Source organism: Schistocerca nitens, chromosome 2, assembly GCF_023898315.1.
Source record: "Schistocerca nitens isolate TAMUIC-IGC-003100 chromosome 2, iqSchNite1.1, whole genome shotgun sequence".
NCBI lineage: Eukaryota > Metazoa > Arthropoda > Insecta > Orthoptera > Acrididae > Schistocerca > Schistocerca nitens.
The window spans coordinates 483,345,130-483,366,533 of record NC_064615.1 but is presented as its reverse complement, the minus strand read 5'-3'; the positions used below and the strand labels follow the sequence as shown (position 1 = coordinate 483,366,533).

At 41.1% G+C, this 21,404-nt stretch overlaps 1 protein-coding gene across 2 annotated transcripts in view; it reads right to left on the bottom strand.

Annotated features, from left to right (window-relative positions):
- LOC126236416 (extracellular sulfatase SULF-1 homolog) overlaps positions 1-21,404 on the bottom strand; it is a 799,264-nt gene that overhangs the window by 8,207 nt on the left and 769,653 nt on the right. The window contains exons 19-21 of one of the 2 annotated variants that reach the window (XM_049945711.1): positions 17,450-17,581; positions 10,638-10,808; positions 9,257-9,347 (exon numbers count right to left, since the gene is read on the bottom strand). In XM_049945711.1, coding sequence (XP_049801668.1) covers positions 9,257-9,347; positions 10,638-10,808; positions 17,450-17,581 — 394 coding nt within the window. The remainder of the gene's footprint in view (positions 1-9,256; positions 9,348-10,637; positions 10,809-17,449; positions 17,582-21,404) is intronic. The other variant, XM_049945712.1, reaches the window with a different exon arrangement.

Here is a 21,404-nt window from a genome sequence, read left to right as displayed (position 1 = left end):
AATCAAATATAGTCATAGCATAGGGTTTAAGGTCATGGCCAAGTCAGGAATATTAGGAGGTGTGACCGGGAAAATGTAACACCCAGAGAAAATAGTTAACAGGTACTACTTAGTTCATTAATGTGAGTTTAAGTCATGATACAGTGCCAGTGGCTTAGAATGAGAATAAAGAGATGCAATGGTATTGTTTGGTTAGGTTTTACTGTCTTCATTCAGCATTGTCTTAAAGTAGCCTACATGCAGAGATACCACACGTATGCGAGATGGTCATAAAACCTAACATTATTAGTTGAACCACTCCATGTCCCTTGAGAAGCAATTTTCGTGATAGCAGTAAACCCACCAGCAACAGCCGACTGAACAAAAGAAGTGACATAGTGGGAAACTCTAGTAGATGTTGGAAGAGATGTGGAAGTAAAGGAATTAAAGCGATTTTTTATTGCATGGCACAGGTGGGGCATCCATAGTCAGGAAATTGCAAGATTAATGTACAGCACAGGTGAGGCTTGTATAGCACCTATAGCTGGGTCTGTGGTATAAATCTGCCAGAGAGAGAGAGGAATACAGGGTGAAAAGAGGAAGAAAGTTGGTACAGATTCCCAAGTCATGACATTTTGAAACAGTGACCAAAGCAACTTTACCATAGGTCTCTTACTATTGCAAAAAAAACTTTTCTGAAGTGCTAACATTAAGAATGTGGAACAAAAGGACAATACACATATCACATAGTTCACACAGGCCAGTATCACTAAGCAAGTGGGCAGTGCACGAATCACTCCGTTTGCATAGGTCAGTCCTGTTCCACCTAGGTTAAGGTAGAGTGTAGCCACAATACATGTATTCTCCTTGTTAGTTGATAATGGTAGGTTGTTGCAGGTAGTTTTCACTATTTGCTTGCTCACAGTGACAAAGTAACAGAATAGTATGCATATAGATTAACAAAATGAGAAGTGTGCAGGATAAGTGATGTCTCTTTTTTTATGTTAACCCCAGATAATGTGTCATATTATTTGTGCACATGCGGGGTATGACATAATGCAGTATTTGAGTATTTCATTTGAATTGTTGGAGGAATATGATATATGTAATAGGCAAATGTGGGAGACACGAATTTAGTGTGCAAAAAGTAAATAAGTTAAAATGCCATCCTGGTTCCCATTACCCTCCCACAACCTGAAATGCCATACCTGCTAAAAGGATTAAAAGTGACCTGAAGTAAACAATGTGCAGAGAAGAATGTATGGACTTCATGGTTGAGAGGGCTAAGTGATATGAATGAAGGTGGAAATGTGGTGAATTTTTCTTCGTGGAAGGAAGGAAATTGTAACGATAAAAAGTTATAAATGAGACATGGAACCAGTAGAGGAGCACCATGGTAAAATCAAGCCACAATCAGAGTCAGTCGCAGCTGGCCAATGGACTGTGTTTTCAGCATCTTCGCAACACTTCTGTGTTGAGAGACATCAGGCCAGCCTGTAGAAGGTATTGCAGCCAATTAAGACAATGGGGTCATCATCCAGCACAGAACAATTGATGCGACCCAGGTACATTGCTGTTAGTATGAAATCAGCAGGGAACAGCAGTATTTAACCACTGCCAAACTAGCTTGTTGTTATATCCTAGCCAGTAATGCCACCCGAGCCCGCTGCCAAAAGGTTGGCAGCATCAAAGTCCGGACGCCGTCCGCATAAGCAGCGCCAGCGATACAGGAAATCGCCGCATGTCTGCGCGCGCCACCGCTGGCTTCTGGCTTCTGGCTTCTTAAGCGCTGGAGTCGCGAGCGCTAGGACAGTTCTGGATTCGCCGCTCAGTTGTATACTCGCCACCGAATTGTGTACTGCTAGTCAGTTGTGTGTTCATCGCAGCAGAGTTGTTGTTTGTCGTTAGCCGACGCTGACCTAGCCGCACCGACTCGAACTAGACAGATTTCTGTAGACCATGTTCACCACTGTGTTCTGTATCGTCGTTAATAAAGATAAGTACCGACTTTCATTTAATCCGAGTGTTTGGGTTTTCATCTTTCTGTTCACTGTTCCAGCGGACCGGTCGGCCCGCTATTAAAAGTGTGGCGGTGACTTCGTAGGCCGTTTCTACAGCGAAGTGTTGTCGCTACGAAGGCCGTCACAAAACTGGCGACGAGGACTTCCGAACTCTTGTGCAGGGCTGGTTTAACTTGTTTCTTGAGATAGAATTTTGGGGGCTGGTTTAATTTGTGTTCACTATGTCTGCCGAATTACAACAGTTGATCTTGTTACAGAGTCAGCAAATACAAAGTCTGGTGGAAGCAATCGCCAAACAAGCGGCTAATCCACCACCACACAAGGAACAAGCACAGGCAGCACCGCCTTTTCGTGCTTTTGAGGCATCACGAGAAGAATGGCAAGAATATTTCGCGCAGTTGCAGGCGCACGTCAGTCTACAAAATCACAGGTAATGAGCGGCAGCTTTATTTAATTTCCACTGCAGGCGTGGAAGTCTATCGACTACTTTGTAAGTTGTTCCCGGAATCCAAGCCAGAAGCTTTAGACTCTGACGTTGTTGTTAACAAGCTTGCTGAGTATTTCGAGTCGCGAGTTCATGTGGCAGCAGCCAGATTCAAGTTCTTCAGATTAAAGAAACTGCCACATCAATCTAATAAACAGTGGTTAACAGATTTACGGGGCCTCACCCGTCAGTGCCGATTTAATTGTGTGTGTGGAGCTTCCTACAGTGATGTCATGTTAAGAGACGCTATTACTCAAAACATTGCAGATTCTCGTATTCGTGCTGCTATCTTAAAGTTGCCTGACCCGTCATTAGAGACTGTGATGAACATTATTGAAGCTCAAGATACTTTTGACTATGCTGAGTGTGAGTTAGATCAGCCATGTATTTCTCAAATTGCCTGTGCTAAGCGAGTTATGTCACGCCCACGGCCCCACCGGCAGAGTCAGACTGTAAACTCTAGCCGGCCGCGTCATGTTAAACACATTCGTCAGCCGCGTGTGCAAAGTGATAGAGTTAAGTCTTGCCCTAAGTGTGTTCTTGCTCATCCTCGTGAACGTTGCCCGTTAAGAAACGCGGTTTGTCACTTTTGTCAAAGGAAAGGACACATCCAGACTGTTTGTTTGCGTAAACGCAAGAACAATTCTAGTGCTGCCCAGCCCATGGATATTCATGTTCTTCAAAGCCAGCCCGCCCAGAAGGTCGCGTTTAAAGACTCTTCCACGGTTCGTGTGGGTAATAAACTTGTTCGCAGTAAGCCACCCACCCAGCCCTCTGCTATGCGACCCAAGCGTAATTCAAACGCTGTAAAAAGTAATGTACAGACTGCAAGTGAAGCGGGAGTTGTTGTTCCACCCGCCCAACCCACGAGTTGTCGTAAGCAGCGAACACGCGCTAAACGCGCTGATTTTGTGTCTTCCGCCTCCGCTGCACCGATCCAGAGACAGTGTAATAAACTATTTGTGAAGCTACGCATCCAGGATAAGACCTTCAATTTTCAATTAGACACTGGTGCGTCTGTGACTCTCATCAATAGTGCTACGTATGCGGCTATCGGCCGCCCTAAACTTTCAGCGGCAAAACATTCTTTGGCTACTTATAGTGGCGAACACATTCCTGTGTTAGGTGTATGTAGCGTGCCAGCCACATTCCGGGGCAACACAAAAACAGTTTCATTCACAGTGCTCCGCACTACAGACAGTGTAAACATTTTCGGATTAAACTGTTTTGACTTGTTTGGCCTGTCTATCCAAGACAATGTGTTGCAACTTAATTCTGTTGTTGTTCCTCAAGACAGCATAACCGATTTGTGTAAAAGATACAGTGACATATTTAAAGACGAACTCGGTTGTGCTGCGAACTTTGCCACTCATATTACGTTAAAAGATGATGCTCAGCCTCGATTTTTTCGTGCTCGTCCAGTGCCTCACGCCCTCCGGGCACCTGTAGAAGATGAACTTCGTCGTTGGCAAAACGACGGTGTTATTCAACCCGTTTCAGTGAGCCAGTGGGCTTCTCCCTTAGTTATTATAAAGAAACCGTCTGGCAAGTTACGTTTGTGTGCTGATTTTAAGTCGACAGTTAATCCTCAGACTGTCATTGATTCTTTTCCTTTGCCTAGACCGGACGAGCTGATGGATAAGTTAGGGGAAGCTCGTTTCTTTTCCAAAATTGATCTCCGTGAAGCATATTTGCAATTGCCCCTCGACGAGCAATCACAACAGTATTTTGTCATAAACACGTCGTTGGGGTTGTTCCGTTTTCTGCGTTTGCCTTTTGGTTGTGCGTCAGCTCCAGCTGTTTTTCAGCGTTTTTTGTCCCAACTTTTGGCTAATGTGCCATCGTGTTGCAACTATTTAGACGATATTGTTGTGTCCGGTCGGACGCCTGCTGAACATTTCCGTAATTTGGAGTGTTTGTTTACAGTGTTGTCTCAGGCAGGCCTACGTTGCAACATCGATAAATGTTCATTTTTCCTTACGGAGTTGGAGTATCTGGGACATGTTATTAATGCTCAAGGCATTCATCCCTCCCAGTCACATTTAGCAGCTATTCGTGATTTGCCCGCCCCTCGCAATCTGCATGAATTGCAAGCAGTTCTTGGCAAATTGACATATTATATTAGGTTTATACCTAATGCATCACAGATTGCTGCACCGTTGCATCGTCTCCACCGTAAGAATGTTCCGTTTGTGTGGCCAGCTGATTGCCAATCAGCCTTTCAGCAGCTAAAAGAGGCTTTATTGAATGATCGTTGTCTGGTCCATTACGACCCTAACAAGCCTCTGGTGTTAGCTTGTGATGCCTCTTCTTTCGGCCTCGGTGCTGTGTTGGCTCACCGAGTCGGTAACACCGAACGTCCTATTGCGTTCGCATCTAAATTGCTAAACAAAGCTCAGAGTAATTATAGCCAATTGGACAAGGAAGTGTTGGCTATTGTGTTCGGTGTCACAAAATTCCATCACTACCTCTATGGTAGACCATTCTATTTAGTAACAGATCACAAGCCCCTGACGTCACTGTTTCATCCGTCTAAACCAGTTCCTCAGCGGACAGCTCAGAGACTACAACGTTGGGCTCTTTTGTTATTACAATACCAGTATGAGATACTGTATCGCCCTACAGCTCAGCATGCAAACGCTGACGCGCTTTCTAGATTGCCGATTGCTGCGGATGATGTCTTCGATTCCTCTGACAACTCTTGCCATCAGATTGACGCCGATGAGAATCAATCCCTCCGGGATTTTCCGATTGATTATCGTCAGGTGGCATGTGAGACAGCTACAGATCCTCATCTGAGTTTACTATTACGTTTTGTTCAACGTGGTTGGCCGTCCAAGGCAAAGGACATATCGGATCCTGTGGTTCGTCGCTATTATCCGCAACGTCATCTGTTGTCTGTTTCGCACGGAGTTTTGCTGTTACGCACCGAGAATGACCAGCTTCGTGTAGTGGTTCCCCAAGTGCTCCAATCCAAGGTCCTCGACTTGTTGCATCAAGGTCATTGGGGAGTGGTCCGCACCAAGCAGCTTGCCCGCCGTCATTGTACATGGATCGGTATTGATAAGCAGATTACGCAGATGTCTACAGATTGTTCGACGTGTGCCGAACACCAAGGTGCTCCGCCTCAACGCTATTTTGAGTGGGCACGCCCTGCCGGTCCCTGGCAGCGAGTACATATTGATTTCGCTGGTCCATATTGGCATTCTCGTTGGCTCATCGTGATAGATGCATTTAGTAATTTTCCGTTTGTTGTGCCCATGCAGTCTACAACGTCTGCACAAACTATACAGGCGTTGACTTCAATTTTTTGTATTGAGGGTCTTCCAGAAGTTTTAGTGTCTGACAATGGTCCACAATTTACCTCTGCTGAATTTGAAAGTTTTTGTTCTGCCAATGGCATTCGCCATGTTCTTACTCTGCCGTTCCACCCTCAATCGAATGGTGCAGCGGAACGTTTTGTACGCACATTCAAGGATCATATGGACCGCCTTCGTGCTACGCACTCTCGTCAGCAGGCCCTCATCACGTTCCTGTCGTCGTACCGGACCGCGCCACGCGACGGCCCTTCGCCTGCGGAGCTTCTCCACGGCCGTCGTCATCGCACCCTACTACAATTGTTGCACCCCCCGGATCGACCCGCCGCTTCTGAGCATCGCACACGTTTTCAGCGCAACGACGCCGTTTTTTTTCAGAGTTTATCACGGTCGCCGTCGTTGGGAACGTGGTACCGTGATAAGTGTCCAGGGTCGCGATTTTTATACTGTTCTAGGTGCTACTGGGGTGCACAGGAGGCATCAGAACCAGTTGCGCCGCGCTGGCCGCCCGGATTCTGCCGCTCGTTCTTTGTCCACAGATTTGGTCCGCGGCGGGTTCCAGCCGCGCCTTCCGACTTCGCTGCCGCCCCCAGGGCAGCAGCAGCAGCCGTCGCCGCTGCCACGCCGACAGCCCGTCCCGTTGATGCCTCCCGCGCAGCTTCATACGGGAGCGCCCCGGGTGGTCGCTCCGGCGCCTGCGGTCCCTCTTCAGTCGCCACCGCCTTCGGAGCTGATGGACATCGACCCCTCAGCCGGGCCGCCTTCCCAAGCGGTGGCTGTGCAGCCTGTACTGCAGCCGCTTTCCTTGGGCACCCCCAAGGAGTCTGACACCGCAGCGCCTTGTCCGGCGCCCAGTCCGCAGCCGTCGACGCAGCGTCAGGAGACGCTGCCTCTCTTCGTGGGTCCCGACGCCCCGTCGCGTCCAGTACCAGAAGCTGCGCCCGTGGTCACAGGCGTGCACCCTGACCTCGGTTTTCAGTCGGTGTTTCCCGAGGCCCCGAGCAGCCAATGCTGGGGTGCGGACCGGGGACTGCCACCGACAACAGTCTCCGCCCCGGTCTCTTCTGCTACGTCTGCGGCCAGACCCCTCCCCCGCCGTCGACGCTCGCCGCGTCATTATTCAACGACGGTGCGGCGATTTGGGGGGGAGGAGTGTTATATCCTAGCCAGTAATGCCACCCGAGCCCGCTGCCAAAAGGTTGGCAGCATCAAAGTCCGGACACCGTCCGCATAAGCAGCGCCAGCGATACAGGAAATCGCCGCATGTCTGCGCGCGCCACCGCTGGCTTCTGGCTTCTTAAGCGCTGGAGTCGCGAGCGCTAGGACAGTTCTGGATTCGCCGCTCAGTTGTATACTCGCCACCGAATTGTGTACTGCTAGTCAGTTGTGTGTTCATCGCAGCAGAGTTGTTGTTTGTCGTTAGCCGACGCTGACCTAGCCGCACCGACTCGAACTAGACAGATTTCTGTAGACCATGTTCACCACTGTGTTCTGTATCGTCGTTAATAAAGATAAGTACCGACTTTCATTTAATCCGAGTGTTTGGGTTTTCATCTTTCTGTTCACTGTTCCAGCGGACCGGTCGGCCCGCTATTAAAAGTGTGGCGGTGACTTCGTAGGCCGTTTCTACAGCGAGTTGTTGTCGCTACGAAGGCCGTCACAAAACTTGTCATGTTTTGGCCAGCTGGGCAACATGTGATGCCTAGTCTCTGTCAATCAGTCATCACTGTAATTCTGCCACCACTGGGTCACAACGTGGTATCACTCACTGCCTGTCTTCCCAGCTCAAGCAGCCAACATAGTGTCTGCCCATGCTCTTCAGTGTCAGTCCAGACTCAGAGCAAAGCTGTCGCTATGTACCAGGGACACTGTGACTTTATGCAGTGGAATAGATTTCAGTGACACTCCATATCCATGGCACCTATGGCCAGGTATTACAGTTCCAGCCAGAATACCAGAGATGCCAGCTCAGCACTCTGTCCACTCCACTCGACGTACACTGTCGCCTGTAGCTACAGTGCTGGATATTATGAGGGAACACCTGAGTATGCCAGAAAATAGAGCACACTCAGAAGACTGAGAAAATAAATTAGTAAAGGACTATTGTTCATCACAGCTGGTTTGTCTGCAGCTTTCCCACACATCACATCTGTCTCCAAATCATCTGCAAACCCATACAATGCCCACAGAAGATTCGAACCCATCCTCACAAACAAGAATAATCCATGTTTCCCTTCTGCACCATTATACTTCAGTCATGTTCGGTTCTTGCACTGGCTACAATGTTCGTGGCAGAGTGCTCAGGACATTACTCAACACTCACTGGCTGTCAGAGAATACTGATAAAGAATGAGCATAAACTTGACCCGCAATGTTTGTGACTCTGACTGTAACAGTCAGCAGTACAAGGTATTGGACATACTATGAGTCATAACAGTAGATTCTGGTAACTGTTAACAAATCATTTGGAGTCTCATAACCTTTTGTTCCAGTTATAAAAGGTAATTTTATTTCCTGTACAATTTGGCACACATCGACTATCTGAATGTAGCTTCTTTTCAAACATTGATTATCTTCGTGATCTAGCTTACAATATTGGGTAAATGTTACTTTCTCAGTTTTCACTTGTGCTACATCCTGTCTTCCTGTTACCATTTCTTACTCGATTATTAAACACCCTTCTTTGTGTTTCCCCTCACCCTTGCTATTAGTGTCATTTTTTGTGAAATCATTAGCTGTTTTCCATAATTATTTGTTCATTATGAAACTTCCAGTTCCCTAATAATCCATTTGCATCTAACTGGATGATGCTGTAGCATTTCAGTCACTGGTATTACTGTTTTAATTTTTACTTTAAATATTTACCTTAGCTCACAAGACTTAAAAAGATGCAGATATTTAAATTCCATGTTTCTATTACACTAACTGATTAGCAGATGCATTTCTGCTGTGGTATATTATGGAAAATGAATTTACATTAGTAACTGTTGCTTCTTAAAGGTTAATTTCAAAAGCCTCTGCCAGCTGGCAGTGGGACTGCAACTAATTTCAGAGCAACAAAGCCATTTGCAGTGATGCATATACTACATAGCATTGTTGTAAAGCATCCCATCCCATGCAAGGGATACAAATGACAATGAAAGCAGGACTGTTAAAATATTTTTTGTCTGAAATAAATGCTAAGCCATTGTTTGTTTATTTTTAATGAAAGTAACTATGAAATGATTCAGCCATGCAGAAGCTCAGAGAAAATCCCTAGTGAACTAAGTAACACGAAACTTCTGTGCCAAATGATGTAATTATCTATGCTAAAGGAATAAGAATTTACTTTTGTATCTATGATCTTACATTAAAATCTCTTTATGTGCATTCCAGTTTAAGAGTGAGCTTTAAAATGTATCTGATAGTGACATACTGACAGGTTAAATTTATAGTTTTTTTTTTCATTTACTCACTTTGATAACTTCTTCCTCTGTTTATTTGGAGTTAGCATGAGAACTGACTCACTGATGATGTGCTTAGCTGATGGCCTATCTAGACTGGTATCTTGAAAGAAATTCATAAGACAAACAATGAATGTAGGAGGTGTTCAAAAGGGAGGGTGGTTAAATTACAGAAGACAGTTAATGACCAAAAAATTAACAAAGGACAGGGGAATGTGTCAGATTCTCCATTGTATAATGCAAGGCCAATTGTGCAATTTATTATTTTATATTTTGCCTTTGTTAAGATGTTCATTAAGCACATTAATAAGTTCACCAGCCATGTCCAGGTCTCCCAGCCAATAGATACCAATTCGTAAAAGAAAAACCAAACCATTTTTGTTAATTGCACCATTAAGTTGGTACCTTAATTTTGTCATTTAATCTGATTGTGTCAGCTGCTTTACTATCTATCAGATGTCAAAAAGAGTCTAAAATAAGTACCTCATCAAGTTTGAAAAAATGATTATATGAATATAAAGTACATTCTGAAGTTCTTTCTCCAATGCAGAACATTCAAGTATCCTGTGATAATGAGTGGCCCAAATAGTACAAAAGTATATTTGCATCTAATATAGAGGAAAATGTTGACTAAATGAAATAGCAGATTATATAACTAAATTTTCCTTGAATTTAAGATGTCTTTTTGGAGAATGAAACACATACAGAGGTGATAATAATGACCTATTTTCATGGTTTCTAGATACACATCATTAATTGACTACATGACCATAAGTCATTATGAGTCAAAGAGAAAATACACCTGAATTTGTGATATACAGTGTTCTGTAACACATTTTTGTACTTTAAAAAACTCATTCCAAAGTACAACTCTGGAAGTAGTTTATCCAATACATGAACAGCTAGGAATACTTTATCTCTAAAACTTGCCATAACACTATGTTATTCTTATTCTTAAACTACATACCTACATTTCTTTGCCACAGTTTATATATCTTAAAAAAATTGGATAGCCTCATTATATAATATGACTTTGTGAAAAAAAAAAAAAAAAAATGCAGAACTACAAAAAAATTTTTAGCGTCTTGTGGTGATTTCACATCAAAATGTCTTTCATTAAAACTGTGTGTCAGAACTTCAAGATGTTTTTCACTATGTAGCATGTGTGATAGATAGTTTTTACGATAAGATTTCATCACAGTTTTTTTATACTTTATATGAATTATGTAGCAATCAGGTAATAAGAAAATTTTTTTTTACTGTGAGTTATAGACTGTGCTTAAATATTTACAGGAGATTTCACTGTGTACATTACCAAATGTCTCAAATCAATGCTAAGTAGTAGTTTATCAAATCTGATTGAAAGTTTCAAACAAACCAATGTACTCCATACCTTGAAAGTGTACATGCTTGTGCCTCCTGTAAAGCTGCGCATCAGCAGCTGCATTCCCAACAGTGCACTGTGCACTACCACGACAACCCTTCAGCTTTTCCAGCTGGTCATGCAGATATGACAGCTCAGAAGTGTTGAGAGAATGGACTCGATTCCACTGTTGAAATGGATCTGTGTGGACAGCAATAGCAATATATTATATGCACTGAATTATCATATATTTATGAATAATTTTTTGTGCTTCCTATTGGTAATATTTTTTGGCAGCTGCCACACTAAAATTCTTGTACTCATACTGGTGTCTGATGATGAATCTCGCTGATGACATCAGCAATCAGAATATATTATTAGTCTCAACAGTTACTTATGATGTGATGTGCAGATTGTTTCAAATTTTCTTACAATGCCTATTGTCTTGCATTCAGCCACATCAGGTACGATCAATCTGTATGTAGGTGGCAAATCTCTTATTTGTAGCTGTAGCTACATGGATTTAGACATTGACATACCAAAATATAAGTTGGAGCATGCTTTGCAGCACAGTAATAATGACTTTAAAATAATGCTAATATCATTGTAAATAATGGCATTCTTATTTGTAGCTATACCTACATGGATGTAGACATTGACATACCAAAATATAAGTTGGAGTGTGCTTTGTAGCACAGTAATCATCATTTTAAAATATGCTAATATGATTGTAAATAATGATATTATGTTTGTGACACACTGTATAGTTTGCTTTGTTAATTTCAGTTAATGTTGCAATATCTTATACAGTATCAACAGCCATCCCAAGGAACATCCATTTCTGGTCTTAATAGACATAAATTCATCATAATTACATCATAGACATTCCTGGTTCTTCCAATAATTCAAAATAGTATCAGTAATAATATGATCTCCTGTGATGATATTTTAGTAGTCACTATACCACAATGCTGTAAGACATATAATATGGATACCACTGTGGACATAATCTCACTCTTAGCTGTGACTTAGGTGAACCTATGTTCTTGAAAAGAAAGCCCTAGTTGCAAAATAAAACATTTATCTTTAAGTGCACACACACACACACACACACACACACACAGTGTCAAGTGAGTGAGGTGAGAAAGGATGTGCTACTTCATTTGGGAAAGGGTGGCTGATGGCTTGGAGGGAGGTAGCTGGTGTACCGAATAAAAATGTGGTTAGAGGAAGTAACTGACGTGTAATACAGAAATGTGACACATGGGCAAGGGCAATAATAAGTTCATGCAGTGCATGACAATGAATGGGGGGCAATGGAATGGGAGAGAGTGACATAACAGAGGAACAGGAGACTGTGGGGAAGAAGTTGTGGGTGCAGGATGAGCAGTGCAGGTTGGAGGTGGGTGTGTCATACCCTTTCCCAACCCGTTGCCACATAGGCCATACCCGTTGGAAGGCCCAGGTACCATTCCTGACCCATTCATCTATATAGCACTTCCTACTCTATTCCCGTCAGAGGCTAATATTGTTCCATCAGAGGCAGAGCCACACATGAAAGCAGCCATATCAAATACCATTTCTGCTGTAATTTCTGCACAGTATTTTCTGTGGACATAACTACCAATCAGCTCTCCATCCAAATGAATAGCCATCGTCAAACTGTGATCAAGAGCGGAATTGGCCACCCACTGGCAGAATATGCTGCTGAGCACAACATGCTCAATTTCAAGGGCTGCTTCACATCTCATGTCATCTGGATCCTTCCCTGGAACTTCAGCTTCCCCTAACTAAATAGACAGGAATTGTCCTTGCAACACATCCTTCATTCCTGCACTCCTCCTGTCTCCACTAATCCCCTACCCTACATCGACCTCCACCCTGCCTCGAGACGCTAACTTCGCTCATCTTGCACTCACATCCTCTTTCTCTGTCTTGCCTTCCTCTGTTCTATCACAGCCACATAATCCGCTTCCCCACACCAGCATCATCATGTGTTTCATAAACTCACTGTTGCCAATGCCCGTGTATCACATTACAACCCTGTGAACCTACTTTCTCTCCCTCTTGCATTCATATCCGTTGCACCTGCTGCCCTCCCTCCAAACTGTCAGCCCACCCTTCCCCAATACTCCCCAAGCTCCATTCTCCCCTTGCCCACACCATCTGACACAATCCCTCACCCCAGTCAACCTGCAGAACTGCAGTCCTGGCTCTGTCTATTCAGCCAGCACAATGTAGCCATACAGGTGCTTTTTTAAAGTATACTATTGCCCAAAAACTGATTTGTCCAAAAGCTATCAAAGTTCTGACTCAACATTTCTACTATTTTGTGAGCTGTTACCTTTACCTCTAAATTATTTACTTTCTGTCAGAACTTCCCATGCCATATTTATATTGACACTTTAAAATATTTAAAACTACTCCAGACACAATGCTCTTTGCAGATGAGCAAAAAATTTTAGGTGTAACTGAAGATGATCTACAATATAGTATGTACCTGCTTGTGAAAGTAGCAAATGAATATGCACTCATATCCAGAAAAAAAACAGAATACCTTGAAGGACTAGAGATAGGATGTTCATATTCACAGGACATGTACATTAGTACTTTATGCAGAAAGGATTAGCATTTGAACCATGTTAGCCTGGAGGTTCAAGGTCAACATCGGTATTGCGGCACAACATGACCTATCAGTAAAATATGTCTGTGGTTCTCGTTGTCACTATAATCTGAAGGTAATTGATCAGTGTGACTTGAGCAGACATGCAGTATACCTCAAGGATGTACGCATGAATCGTACTGTCAAATCAGTGAGTTCGAAAGAGAGTATATTATTGGCATGAGAGAACATGATAAATCCATCCAGGAAATTACTGTGTTTTGGCAGTGCAACAGATGTGTGCAGAATGGTTCATGGAAGGCTGTAGAGCACAAGGAGATGGGTCAGGTTGCACCACTCGCCAAGAAGATTGACCCCTCATCCTAATGGCATTGCAGAACAGATCTGTGTCCTCCTCAGATCTCGTGCAAAAATGGAACAGTGTAACACATCATGCACTATCAGGGGTGGCAGTCCATCACCATTTATTATGACATGGATTGTGCGTGCACCACCTACTTCTCTGCCTACCTTTGACGAATGTGCAGAAACATGCTAGAGAGCAAAGGTGTATGGAACAATCTCACTGAGGACAAGAATAGCATCAGATAGTGTTTTTGAATGAATCCATGTTGTTTGTTTGGCAATGATGGCCTGATTTTGGCTTGCCACAGAAAGCTGCAGGGGCATCACAATTACAGCATTCAAGCAAGACATACAGCACCAACTCAAGGCCTTGTGGTGTGGGGTGCTATTGGGTACAAAAACAAACCACAGTTGGTGCATGTCCAGGGCACTGTGACCATTGTGACCTACGTGAATGACATTCTGTGACCCCTAGCCATACACTTTCTGCACAGCACCCCAGGTGCTATTTTTTCCGCAAGACAATGCATGATCACATGTTGCTGCTCGATCACATGCCTTCTTGGTGTCATAGGATGTGAGTTTTTTGCCCTGGCTCATCAGATCACCAGACTTGTCGCCAATCGAAAATGTGTGGAATTTGGTGAAATGATGGGTGCAGCACTGTGACTCAATGCCAACCACCACAGATGAACTATGGAACCAGGTGAATGCAGCATGGATGGCTATACTACTGGACACCATTCATGCCTCACACCTGCCAGTGTCATCATGCATTGGGCAGTGATCAGGGTCCATGGCAGATCCTGTGCCTATTAGGCAACAGGACACATGCTGAACTGAAGTGACTGAAATGCCAATCATTTCTGCAGAACATAGTAATGTACAAGTCCTTTGAAAATGAATGTCCTATCTCTAGTTGTTCAAGGTGTTCTGTTTCTTTTTCCTTCTTTTTCTGAACATGAATATAATTTAAATAAATCCACATCAAGAACAAAAGTGATGACATTCATAGGATGCAAACAAAAGTGATGACATTTATAGGATGCGAACCAGTTAGGGTCAAAATGTTATTAATATTGAAAAAAATGGATAAAGTTAACAAATATGATGAAACATTAGTTACACACCAAATGATGATGTGAGTAGACAGCTACAGGAATTCATTCCAGTACATAGACAGCACAATGAGACACAATTAAAAGTAACAGAAGAGATACATTGCTTAAACTACATAAAGCAATACCAGTGCCAACATTGTTATATGGCTGTGAATATTGGACATTTACTAAACAATATATCAAAATTATAGAAGATGAGATTTCTGAGAGCAGTTGCTGGTTGTGTATCATTTCATAGGAAAAGAACTGAAGATGTAAGGAAAGAATTAAATGTGAAATGAATTAAATGCACTGAAATGAAATGAATGAATTGGTGAGTATGAAATCAGTGAATAGGCAGTGACATGAAATGGTATCCCTGCCAGTCATTAAGTTATTATGAAATTACATTGTAATGAACCTATACTGAAAACTGAAAATGTGTCAGATATGGACTCTAACCCAAATTTCTTGCTTTTTGTGAAACACTGCCTTAACTATTGGGCTATTAAAGGAGACATACTGGCTTTGACTCTATCAACTCCAATCTCTTGGTGGTGCTACAGTTACGTACTCTGTGGAAGAACCTCTAGCAGTAGTATTCGGAAATCATTAAGTGGAAAATCAGTGACAATGACAGTTTGACTCTTGCCTAACGGTTAAGGTGACTGCTTAAAAAAGTAGGAAAGAGTTCCAGTGACGGCATGACAAATTTTCAACTGTCACTATAGATTTATTATAAGAATTAAACATATTTAATCGAAACAAAAAAGTTAAGTGCAGGTGCAAATTGAAAGAGCATCTAACAAGAAAGCTGAACACCAAGTCGCGCAGCTAAACTGTATAAGCTAAAACAAGGAAGAATAAGATTGGCTGTTCAAAGAAAACAGACTGAACAAGTATTTGAGGGTGGAAAAAATCTTTGGCAGTTTAATCTTCATTGATGATGATGATTATGATGATGATGATGATAATCATAATGACAACAACCTTGAGACACTCTCAGACTTAAAATTTCACAGATACGACTTGATTACAGTTTTTTTTATCAAATACTGAGTTTACTCCGATACATTTAAAAAACTGTTTATTTCCAAATAATAAGTTATGTGGCACTAATGTATGAGCTATGAAATTACTTCCATGTGGCCAATAGTCAGAACCATTTCTGGATGAAGAGCTTTTCTGTCAGCAGTTGGATTTGGCTGTTTAAGTATACGGTACTTCAATATGGCTTAGATGATGACTATAATTTTAAATAGTAAATGTGGGAGGAAAGTATGTGGCTTCTAAGAAACACTTTTGTGTATATTCATTCTCTTGTTCTCACATTCATCCTGAAAAATTATCAAAAGTAGTAACCCATTTTTTAAGCATCTCTTTTTATTGTAATCTACTACTGCTTCTTGCAGAAGAAAAATTGTGGTGCTTGCTTCCACAAATCAAACAAATAGTAAAGGGTCTTTATATGAACCCCAATGCAAAAAAAAAAAAAAAAAAAAAAAACCAGTTTTAATTTGTCAAGAAATTTACAGCAGTGTAAACTTCACTATAGAGTGAAAGATTTGTTCTAGAAACAAACTCAAGGCTGTGGCTAAGCCTAAATTAAACTCTGTCCAAACAGGTCTTGGAAGGCCCAATGGTACCGACCAGCCACAATGTCATCCTCAGCCCACGGGCGTCACTGGATGCGGACAGGGAGGGGCATGTGGTCAGCACACCACTCTCCCAGCCGTGTGTCAGTTTATGAGACCAGAGCCGCTACTTCTCAATCAAGTAGCTCCTCAGTGTGCCTCACAAGGGATGAGTGCACCACGCTTGTCAACAGCAATGGGCAGACCGGATGTTCACCCATCCAAGTGCTAGCCCAGAGCAATAGCACTTAACTTCGATGATCTGACGGGAACAGGTGTTACCACTGTGCCAAGGCCGTTGGCCTCTGTGGCTAAGCCGTTGTACATCACATCCATACTCCCAGTAATGTTAGCCCACTGAAGTACACGGGAGAGCTTCTGTGGAACTTGGAAGGGAAGAGGAGACAAAAGTTGGTGTATATGATGAAGTTGTCAGTCATGTCTAGATATCTCAGATGATAAAAGGATTACCCTCAAAAGACAAAGATCCCACTTGTAGTTCCACTTGGCAAACAGTTTCAATCTGTAACTAAATTTCACAATAATAATCATTCTGTTGCAGACAAAGAGTCATACAAGAAAGAACTCCATTTTCTGATTACTTTCGCATTACTTCCAAGACACCATCTACTATCTACAAAAATTTTTTCACGTAGGCACTTCTGGTGGGTGAAAATTCTTATTTACTCAGAAACCATCCTACTTTTAACTCATTTATTGTTTCTGAAAGTTAAAAGTAGCTAGCAGCAAGTAAGCTGTGATTTATTTCTGCACTGCATGAAATTGACAGTTTAATGATGGAGAGAAGTGCAGGGATAAAACTTGTAGAGGGAGACCAAAGCTTGAGTACAGGACACAGGTACAAATAGATGTAGTCTGCAGTATTCATACACAGATGAAGAGGCTTGCTCAGGATTATCTAGCATGGAGAGCTGCGTCATACAATAACAGTAACAATACACGATAATAGAATTCTCATTCTCAATGTAATATAAATTAAATTATGGTTATATGAAAACATGGACACTTCACCACATAGGGAGGCTGTGTGTGTGTGTGTGTGTGTGTGTGTGTGTGTGCACTGAGGCAATTATTGTAATATATTTATATGTAGATATAAAAATGGAAAAGCAGCTTTACCTATTCTCAAATTGTAGAATGTTATCAGCCCTGTCACAAACTCACAGTACAGGAAGTTGTGAGTTGCGTTAATGGTTCTTAGGCACGCATATGTATTGTTGTTTGCATTCATACAGAAGCAAAATGGCCCATCTGTAAAGGAAGCATATTCATAATTACAATTACTTCACTTTTACTAAAATAAAGAGAGAACAGCAGGTATTACAAGTAGGAGTTTAAATATTTACTGTAGTATGCAATCTGCTCCAGAAAAAGTTTTTCCCCACCTGCATGTGTGTTAGTGTGTGTTGCTTAGATACAGGGGGCAGGGAGGGAGGGGGGGGGGGGAGGAGGAGCAGAGAGTGAAAGAATAAGTATTACAAAATAAAACAAAAAATGAATTACTATGAAATAAACCAAAACAACAATCAAAATTTGGAAATTCACATCTGTGAAATAAAAATCTGCTCCTGCATAACATTAACCCCCCATTACAAGCACCGCAGTTTTTTCTTCCATCAACAATGAATTACAAATTTGAGGTTTCAGTTAGTGGCTTTTTCTACCCTCCCATGCTTCCTTAAAAAAATCACTGGCAATTCTTGGAGACAGTCATTATTGTCTGAAGCACCAAACTGGTATGATGTGGAGTGTCAGTCCATGTGGATGCATACTTGTGAGTCAGTTCTCCATTTCTGCCATCGGGTCTTTAATACTATAATGCAAGTGAGATAGTTTTTTTTTTTCAGGAAATATTACAAAATATAAATAATAACATTTAGAAATGTTGTTTATGCATTTCTTTATTTATAAAATTTATTTACCCTAATTGTCATACAATTTTGAACTTTTTCATTGACCAACACTGATTACTGAATGAAGTTTTGTTTTTTATTATTTTCAAGAGACTGGTGGATGACAAGCAGCTGTTGAAATGATTGGAAGAAGAGCTCGTTAATGAATATTGTAGTGATCTAGAGTCAATCTTCGAAAGTGATCACAATTCTGAAAGTGAACAGTCTTTGGATGAGACTGATACTGTCAATAAATTTGACTTGTTTGTAGGGAAAGACAGCATGCAATGGAACCATTGACCTCTAATTCAAAACAGGAGAGTATGAAGAGCTCAACATAATATTGTCAAATATTTTCTGGGGTCATGGGCGAAGCAAAAAACACAAGTATCCAGTTGATTGTTTACAGCATTTGGAGATGTAATTATAGAATAGATTGTTTGCTGTACTAAGATTCACATGTCTACAATTTGCTGTAAATATTCCAGAAAAGGGATGCTGCAGACACTAACATTACAGGAATCAAGGCATGTTTAGGACTTCTTTTCTTAGCGAGTTCTCTACGAACATCAAACACAAATTTACAGGATCTCTGAATTGCAGGTGGTACTGGAGTGAAGTACTTCAGACTTTCAATGGGTGTAAATTGATTTCATTTCTTGCTGACGTGTTTGAGATTTGACATCATCAGAGACAGAGCTCACCAGAAAGAAATGTTAATTAGCCACTGTTTGATTCTTGATTGATCAGTCAGTTGAGAAAGGCAAGAAACATTACAGTTTATCAGAACTAGTAACAGTAGATGAAATGCTGGATGCATTCAGGGACAGATGTGGATTTGCAATTTTGTCATATGATGACATGTTGGAGACCGTGGCTGTTTTTGAAGACAAATGTTGATGGTGTTAGGACAGCAACCAGCCACAAATTTACTTTGAGTTCCTTTATTCAATGGAAACCGTTACCGGTTTCGAATCGTTGCGATTCATCATCAGACGGTTTACACGCTTTCTTTCTATATTTGGTGTGTTTTTTTATAGATTAATTGTCCTAAAATATAAATAATACATAATTACAAACACGCCACACACAGATGGTTGCGTTGCAGATTTGCACAATACATTCCATCAAAACTGGCAAAATACGGATAAAAAATTTCACACTTACAGATACGAAGATCTTTTATCTTGTCATTTTGAAATATATTATGGAAAACAGGTTGATGTGACATATCTCTATGACAACACACCACATACTGTTGTCAAAAGAATGGTGAAATGCATATCCAAATCTGTCAGAAATGTAACGTGATAATTAGTTACATCAATTCTGCTTGTGGTTGACTTGTTGGAAAATGACAACCTGACAATGACTGGAACTATTGATAAATATAATTATGAAATTCCTACGTTTACGACAGTAGCAAAAAATTGTCCTTTAGAATCCAGCATTTTTTGTATTTAGGAAGAATATGACACTTGTTTTTAAAAAAAAATCACTTTTTATAATGGTGCTAAATCTGGTGTGGATAAATTAGATGAGATGAAATGTACGTACTCTGTAACAAGAATTACCAGAAGATGGCATTTAAATTTTTTTATCTCACCTAAACATTGCTGGAATGAATGGATATGTAACCTACAAGAACAATTCAAACACAACTATTCCCAGAAAAGCATATCAAAATTTCTTGCCAAAGAATTGTTGCATGATTATTTGGTATTGCAGGTCAATCAGCTAAATAAAGCAGCAAACATCAGGAACAATATCACGGAAATTTTGGGATTATGGAAAGCTGAATTTCCTCCCAGAGTGCCACAAGCAACTAGTAGAGGAAGATGCTACTTCTGTGATAGGAAGGAAAACAGATCAACAAGATTTCTTTGCAATGTGTGCAATAAATTTGTGTGCTTGGAACATTTCGCAGCATAGTAACCCCTGTGAATGATTTACCTGAAACCAACAGTGAGGGAATAAAGAACTGTTTTCTGAAAATAACTGTTGGTTAATATGCATTTATAAAAACTGAAGCAAATAGAATGAATGTTAATTTCAGTGATCAGCAAATCATTTTATTGATTTTAGGGTGAATTATGACTTAAAACTATTTTAATTACACTTGTTGCTCAAAGACATTATGTTTATGAATTCAATGATTTATTTACATTACTCAGGTTCAAATATGTTAAGTTTCCTAAACACAGTATTAAAATTGTTCATCAAACTAGAATGAAGTGAAATGCGGATTCACAGTCTGCATGTGTTTATTGGATGTAAATAGTGGCGCATGTAATGGAGAGTTAAATACTGTCTTGTCCCACTTGGCAAAGGTGTTGCACTCCAGCCTGTCATACTCTTCAATGACAATCCTTGATGTCGTCCAGTGTGCCTACAGTTTATGCAAAACCCACTGTCCAGTTGTGTGCTCTACTGAAATGCATTGAGGCATAGGTCTAAGCCTACACTGTAGATAGCAATTTCTGGTGGTCAAAAGAGGACTGAAGCAGAGATTCCCAATAATAATAAAAACAACGCAAGTTATGAGGTTGCTACCAAACTTTCTTGAAAAGTTCACATTTTCACTTACATTCGTAAACTTAAAATAATTATAAGTAGCAAGTACAGTATGATTCACTGAAAAATACAATATGCAAGTTTTCAAATTATAAAATCACATTTGAACAATAGGAATGTTTTGTAGGCTACTCAAATGATATCGTGTATACATACTAAAGAATAACAACTATCACTACTTTACTCTACATATTATCACTTAACGCATATGACAGTGTTAACCCTTTCCACTTCTGTTTTCTTGACAACTGTGTCGTCCCCATCTGCTGTTTATTTTGGATTTATTTAAGATTAATGGATATCTGAAAAAATTAAAGACAAGGGAAAACATCCTTGAAGATTAAGGTGTAATCTAGGCAATAGTCACTAAAATAATCACGTGATTTCACCTATGAATTCAGAAGATGTTCAGTTTCATACTAACAAATGGCTTCATTTCTTCTGAAAAGACTCACTGAATGTTTTGTTAGTGGAGTCCCTTCAGTATTTTCTCTATTGTATAAAGATTTGTAGTGGTCACAGGTTCACTAATAAGGCTGTTCATTTTTAACAGAGCGTTCTGAGGCAGCATGAACCATACTATGATAGATTACAGAAGTAAACTTTCA